Genomic DNA, 7,648 nt, shown 5'->3' with positions numbered 1-7,648 from the left:
TGTATTTGTTTCAATGTAATTTCTATTTCAATGTAATAATTTTAGCAGTGCTACCTGTAGTTGTATTCATTCACATTGTCGCCTCTATTTTCTATTTTGTAATAATGAATGGATGAATACAAAATAGAATGAATAATCCTTCTGTTTTCAATCATATTTTTCTTCCTATGTCTTCAATTACTTGCGACAAAACCTCCAACGTCGAATTAAATCCACAACTTTTTAAAAAGAATCTCCTCACAAGTGAATTTAGCCTCTTAACTCATGTGACAGTAAGTTGAGGTTAACAGTGACGTTTTTCAAAGTTTAGAAAAACAAGTTGAAAATCGCTACAACGCTTCTTGTTCTAGATAACGTTACATTGTATTCGTTGTCATGGAGCATAGAGAAAACAAACTACGTAAGCAAAGTAATTATCACGACCTATAGCCCGGGGTGACACCATAACAAGAAGGCCATCATTCTTCAATGGTCGAAAATGACAGGAATTTGTAAGGAATGGCCTTTGTTTCCGAGTGCTTTCTTTGATGTCCCATTTACTTCAGCTGCTTGAGTTTATCAGCTAAATGCCCCCACATCATAGCATTACGCATTAACTCTTGTATAATTAGAAATGCGTACATATAGGGAAATGCGGCATTTCTTTAATCTTTTAAGCGAATGACGTCCTATCTTTGATTAACCAATCTGATCACCATAATGTCTATATGTATGTGATTTCTTTAGCCACACCCAGGCCGCACCTGAAACCTTAATTTAACCTTCAAATAAAACAAACAAAGCCGAATACATAATGTGCAGGGGGCGTGGGATCTTTAGCTTAGGTATGGGGGAATGTAACGTCAAGTTATGTCTAGCATGTCGTGGGAATATCTAAAGGATATGGCAAAAAAAGGGGAAAACAACTTATAGCTCCATAGTGTTTCTATTCCAATGTTTGTAGCTCCTGTAGACTACGTATAAGTAACGTTATATGTGTTAATTACTTTCACACCAACAGTCTTTTGTGAAGCAAGTTCCTCATTTCAGACAACATTTCTTTGACGACAGACAAAAATTCTGGCGTTTTCGTTCTTTTTTATGTGAGCAATGACACTTCGAGGGTCCATGATATTAATTTGTCTATTTTAGTTCTTGATATTCTTGATGATAGTAACGCTAATACTGTTCTGAGATAGTCGTGCCCCCGTCAACCTGTCAACCGAGAAGATAAAGATACTAGTACATAATGTAATGTAATTCACAATTTGTGAAGATTTTTTTTTTATTCTCTGCTTTGACGTGTCAAAGAGGACCTCTAGTGGCGATAATACTCATTGCACCAGTCCAATCAGAAAATTCTCCTGCAATTTGACAAAGGATTGCAAGGTGTCCTCAGTGAGCTATGAGGAATCTGAACTGTTCACCCCTATTGAGCAGTGGAATATCCCAGGTAAACAGCTGATCCAAAATGGCAGAAGTTGGCATGGAAGAAAAGCCACGCGTTCTTATATTAGGAGGTAAAGATGCGTTTCATACTTATTTCTTCCTCCAGAGGATGTCAGTCTCTCAAAACAAAGGGACGCTTTTAAAAATGGTCTAAAACCGCCACTCTGTCTTTTTTGTTGGACTTTTTTGGGCAACTTCGTCGGGATGGGGAGGGGGGCAGGCGATAGAGTAGTGTTTACTCCATTCTCGCCATGCCGGATCCAAGTGTGTTGACATTCTCTTTATATAGAAATTTCACGTCTGTGTGCCGGAATGACCATGTAGATTTCCGCTGTGACGAGTTTACATTGTCAACACCCATTACCCTGTACAAATTCTGTACAGCCGGTCACAATTTCATTGTGCGATTGTCATACGATTAACGATACAAACTTCTTGATATAATCGTGCACGTGTCGTGCGACTCGTACAAGAGTCTTGTTACCGAAAATGCTTTCTTAGTTATCAAAATCATACGATGTCCAACTGAATAAATCTATTGTTTGTTTGTTTTTTGTCAAACTTTAATTTTAGTCGCATGCTCGCACCGGTACTGTCAGTTTTGGGGGTTCCCAAGGGATGTTATATTTATAATTGTTAACCATATAGTCAAATCAACATGTCCAAGCTAGTATCACATTTGAAGTTGATGTTACCAGTTGATTGTACCTGTTCTCAATGTTTGATATTCTGTTCTTCACAGGAACTGGATTTATTGGAAGGAACCTAGCAGAGTATTTGGTGTCAAATGAGCTGGCTGCTAAGGTTGGGATGGTGATATATATAATTGTGTGTGTGTGTGTGTGTGTGTGTGTGCGTGTATGTGTCTGTGTATATGTGTGTGTATGTGTGTGTGTGTGTGTGTGTGCATCTTTATGTGTGTTTGTGTATGTATGTGTGTGTGTGTGTGTGTGCATCTGTGTGTGTGTGTACATCTGTGTGTATGTATGTGTGTGTGTGTGTGCGTGCATGTGTGTCCTCAAAGTTTTACATATAAAATGTACAGTGCAGTAATTATAGATATACTCTAATGCAGGGGGAAGAAGTTTATCATGCAAATATTATCTAAATCAATTACAGCTGTTTGACAAGCGTAACAGATGTCCCATTCCCACGAGGCATCAAATCCATAACTATAGCAACCATAACAGATGCTCCTTTCCCCAAAAAGCATCAGGTGTTGTAACCATAGCAACAGTTCCCTAGCAACTACAGCAGATTCCCATGATGCATCAGAAGTTGTAACCATAGCAACCCTTTTCCCTCTTGCCTGCAGGTGCGAGTAGTAGACAAGGTGCCACCAGCCACAGCATGGTTGGGAGGCAGGCAAAAGGTATGTGCCATTTGATCTTAGAACAAAAACTGCTTAACACTAACAGATTTTATATCTATCCACTTCAAATTGTATGATTAAGGACACTCAAGGGATACAGGAAAATTTTGGTATCATCAAGAAAAAAGAGACTGCAAGCCTTGACCAAAGCAGTATAATTTCACCTGTAACAATATTATTTGTACCCTGTAGTTTTCACAGAAGCTTAGGAGACATAAAATGAGCCCAGGGCCTAGGTTGTCATTGTTATGTTATATTTTTCAAAAAAATTAAAACGATAGCAATTCCAATGCCCCAATTTGTTAGTCGAATTATCAACAAGAAGTGAACAACTGTGACAGCAGTAGACATCTGTGTGATAACCCAAGTTATCACCCAATCCATAATGCCCATATCAAATGTTATCTGATCTCAGGTATGACATAGATATAGTTTAACTTGTATTATTTATCAGCAAACATAGGAACAAGACTTAGTAATTTTACTATTTCATGATTGATGTTTTACCACTACAGGAAATCTTTCAGAGGATAGAGTTTAAGTCAGCTAATCTTATAAATCCAGGTAAGACTCCATTGAGTTTTTTTACTACTTTTCCATCCCTCGTGGTCAGAATGACAGTCAGCCAGTCAAAACTCAGACTAAGGGCGAAGTATTGCACTTCTTTTAATTACCAACTACTAGTAGTGTAATGTGGCTTTGCTACTGCTTGCATGTTTAGCCAATCACACTGGATTATCAACACTCGTCTCGATAAGTGTTGGGTTCTTTTATGTGCAGAGGTTTGTTGCTGAGGCTTACACCTGAAACTCCGTCATACACGGGGTCACCGGCTTGTCACCATCCGTAACAACGAATGTAATCCTTTACAACATGTCCAAGCTGTGGCCATCCCTAGACCTTGCCAGAAGGTAGAGTCCTACTCCGGCCCATCGATCCTCGAAATTTCCCTCCAGACTGCCAAGCAGCTTGGTTGTGTTACCGCGTGCGCCACGGGGACATGCTTTGACAGTCAAATAAATGTTCATGCTTACCTGTTGGGTAGTGTAGATTCAGCTTTTTTTCAGTGATTATAATTGATACGGTAGTTATTTTTATTTCAAACATACCAGATGGTTTTCTGACCAACACATTTTATCCTTTTGCAGCATCTGTACAGCGGGCATTCGATGATGAAGTGACCTTTGACCTAGTGGTGAACTGTGCCTCAGAGGGCAGACTCGGCCAGATGGAGCCGGTAAGTCTCCTAATCTTATACAAGCATTTGTGTTCGTTTGTTTGGTTTATTTTTGTTGTGATTTAAAACTTAGTAGCAAATTTTCAAAGATCCAATCAATATAGAAGAAGTTTATTTGCAAGTTCGTGCCCGAGGGCTAATTGCAAGTACATGGTATAAACATAGTAGATATACAAGTGACAATGGACAGTTATGAACAATAGTCTACTGTAATACTAGTGTTGGCTATTTCTAAACAGGTTGGGTTTGACCTCTTTTTTGAAAGCAGAGGGAGACGAAAATCCCCACCTTTTTTAAAATTTGTGGGTTCTGCAATTTCAAGACAAAAGTAGCTTTCTGTTCATCTGTCAATGTGGGGAAGTTGGGATAAGTCTTTGCAGCGTCTCTAAACAGAGTGATTCTTTCGGTTTCGTTGAATGAACAGTTGGAAATAAAATGTGTTTCGTCTCCCACTGCCTTAGATGTACAGATATGTGACCAAGGTCAAGTAAATCAGGGAAAAGAACAAATGATTTACAAACTCCTTGTACATCTGCTACAAAGTTCTGTAAACTTCACATATCACCTCCTATGCCACACCCAGGTATATAATGAAGGAATTGTTAAGCTGTCCGTCAACTGTGCAAAGGAGGCTGCCCAGAGGGGTGCACGGCGGTATATAGAACTGTCCACAGCACACATCTATGCACCAGACAAGGTAGGGAGGTAGGGAAACTCATAGAACAGCAGATGTAAGATCTTTGTGGTTAAAAGGCAATAGTTACAATGACTCTTTTTCATCATTTTATTTATACTAGTAATATGTTAGGGCTGTGTACATAACCCGTACCTGTACCGTACCGTACCTGTAAAATTGGTTACTAATAGGTACATGTCCAGACCTAAACATTTGTATACCAGTACCTGTATCTAAATAAACTAAAGCACTAATATGGACACCACTTTTTAAGATTACAGATATGTAAATACTGAATCAATGATGACAATTGTTATTCTCTTGCCATTGAAACTTAAGTTAATGTGCAAAGAAATTGTTTTGAGATTCAAATTTCTGATGCCCCATAAAAGATACCTGTACTTGTAATTCATTTAGGCACACAGCTCTATTACGTCTTATGTTTAGTTTTAACAACACAGATGAACTTTTAAGCTAACATTTTGTACATCAGATATTTGTTTTACAATCTCATGAGAGATTCTTCCTGGTTAGGTTGCAAGTACGGAGGGGTGTAAGATTTCTCCATGGACAGACATCGCACAACACAAGCTGAGGGCAGAACAAGAGATCAGCAATATTAAAGGGTAAGAATCAAAGAATATTTGTGCAAAATTTTATAGTAAACCAAAAAAGTTAGTCAGTACAGTCAGTGGTAAACAACCAAAAAATAACAGTACAGCAATTTTTTTTTCCTTTGCAAAATTCATGATCTTTATAAAGTTTTAGATGGTTAAGAACAAAAATAAAAGCAAAGGATATATTTTGCAAGTCCGGAATTTCCTGTTCAATGTTAAGGATTCTTTTTACCTGAAGCTACGTTTGTTTTTATAAGTCCAGCTCCAGTTCAGTGTACAGGTACCAGTAACCAATTCAAATTTAGTTCTAAAAGGCAGCTTTAGCACATTGAAGGTAAACAATTCTAGGGTCACTAACTTGTGCTTGATATAAGTTTTTTTGTACACTCTTTGTTTGTTACAGGTTAAACTATGTAGTCCTGAGACCTGCCATTGTATATGGACCTGGAGACAGAACTGGACTCAGTAAGTCAATATGTGCATTAAATTAATGCTCACTAATATTGAACCACTAGTGAACAATATCCTTTTTACAGTATTTCATCTGCTGTCATCTGTCCAACTCCTTCCGAAAGTAATTTCAGGTTGGTAGAACATGGGTTGATTGAGTTTTCGTTGCGTTGCCTGCAAAGTAGTGATCACAAGTAGCTGAGTTTTTGTGTCATAAAAGACATCATACTTAGTTAGGCAGAGGATTTATCAAACACCCTTCAGCCATGTCAAGCTAAGGGCACAACCCGCCGTACGTGAAATTTGTCCGTACATATTTTTGGGAGGCCACGTCCACCACATATTCCTGAAAACGTTCAGGCTGTACAGGGCAGGCGCGTTGCCCGTACTGGCACGTACGGGGGCGAATCCGCAGCCCGACGGCACACAAAGTTTTGCCTGCACGTAAAGTTTTACGGCGTGTCTGCGTGCTCCAAAATCCGTCGAATTCCCTACGGGTTCGTACGGAGGCGGTACTTAACACTTACGGATGCCAAAAGATTGCCCATGTTTTGGCACGTAGACAGCACGTATTTGCACGTACGGCGGGTTGTGCCCTTAGCTTAAGGCTACAACAGTGTGTATGTTGCAAATAAACCAGTCATTCATTCATCCTTGTGTTTTCCAGCCCCCAGAATACTGGTTGGTGCAGTCTACAAGGAGCTGAAGGAGACGATGAGACTGTTGTGGTCACCCGAGCTGCGTACCAACACGGTACACGTGACGGACGTGTGTCGGGCGATATGGCACCTCAGAAACACGGGAAACAGCGGACAGGTCTTCAACTTAGCAGACAAGGGAAACACGAGTAAGAATTAAGAGTTAATGACCCGCCCCGAGGTGTATATGGTGTCATAACGCCTGGTCCTTTGCTATAACCACCGAATGAAACCACAGAGTGAGCAAAGTGTACTTATTCCCTCTGCTCTGGCATATGTCTCGCTCCTTTTGATTGGCCAATGCCTGCATATCCCTTACTTTCTTGTGTGTATCACTCCTCCTGGTTAGTCAGAATGATCCTTCTGATTGGTCTGTGGCGCCTGGCTATATGATGATTTTTATTATTGTCAAAGGAATAAGAACATTATTCTCCAATGACCTATCCAACCTGGTGAAGCTACACAGAGCCTTACGTGTAGTTTTCTTCTTCTTCTTCTCTCGATGTTAAAGGAGTAACTCTGGAAGCCATCGATGTCCTCCCCCCTCTAGCATGTCCAAAAATGTCTTAAGTCGAACAAGTGTGAGAACTTCCATATTCAGCTGCAGGGCTCGAAATACTGGGTGCATGTGCACCCAGGTGCACCCAAAATTGGAGCTGTGCACCCAATTATTTTCTGTGGGTGCACAAGGTGCACCCAAATATTTTCCTAGGTTGTGTATGTAAAGATATCAAAGGATACTAGTATATATCATATTCTTGACATCTAAGTGTTAGAGAGATAATAAAAATGTCTATCATGGTACTTGTTTCAGAATTTGATAGCTTGTAACTAAGTTTTATTACTAGGTTATTACTTAAATTTAAGTGGTGCACCCAAAAATTTTTGGTGCACCCAATTTCTTAAGTTGGGTGCACCAGTGCACCTAATCCCAAAAATGAATTTCGAGCCCTGAGCTGGGTTGCAATTAGTTTGCTCATTCCACGTAGATAGACTCTTGATCCATCACCTCGGGCAACCCCATTCTCCAGTAGTCTATCCAAAGACCATGTATTTTTTCATGTTTTTCTTTCATCAGTTTTCAATCCTCCATGTATTCCTCAGCACAGGGCCAAACAACAGAGTTTGTATCACAGATCTTCGGCGTCCAATATGAGTTTCTGGGGTCGG

At 39.7% G+C, this 7,648-nt stretch overlaps 1 protein-coding gene across 1 annotated transcript in view; it reads left to right on the top strand.

Annotated features, from left to right (window-relative positions):
- Positions 1-1,370: 1,370 nt before the first annotated feature.
- Positions 1,371-7,648, top strand: part of LOC118412341 (dTDP-glucose 4,6-dehydratase-like) — a gene marked incomplete in the record, with an annotated part of 8,496 nt that continues 2,218 nt past the window's right edge. Inside the window, 10 exon segments of the mRNA XM_035815139.1 lie at positions 1,371-1,499; positions 2,171-2,232; positions 2,744-2,800; positions 3,316-3,364; positions 3,949-4,037; positions 4,621-4,734; positions 5,248-5,339; positions 5,734-5,795; positions 6,448-6,627; positions 7,583-7,648. Of these exon segments, the coding sequence (XP_035671032.1) occupies positions 1,451-1,499; positions 2,171-2,232; positions 2,744-2,800; positions 3,316-3,364; positions 3,949-4,037; positions 4,621-4,734; positions 5,248-5,339; positions 5,734-5,795; positions 6,448-6,627; positions 7,583-7,648 (820 nt within the window).

This window comes from Branchiostoma floridae, chromosome 3 (genome assembly GCF_000003815.2).
Source record: "Branchiostoma floridae strain S238N-H82 chromosome 3, Bfl_VNyyK, whole genome shotgun sequence".
NCBI classification, from domain to species: domain Eukaryota; kingdom Metazoa; phylum Chordata; class Leptocardii; order Amphioxiformes; family Branchiostomatidae; genus Branchiostoma; species Branchiostoma floridae.
This window is presented reverse-complemented; position numbering and strand designations above follow the sequence as displayed.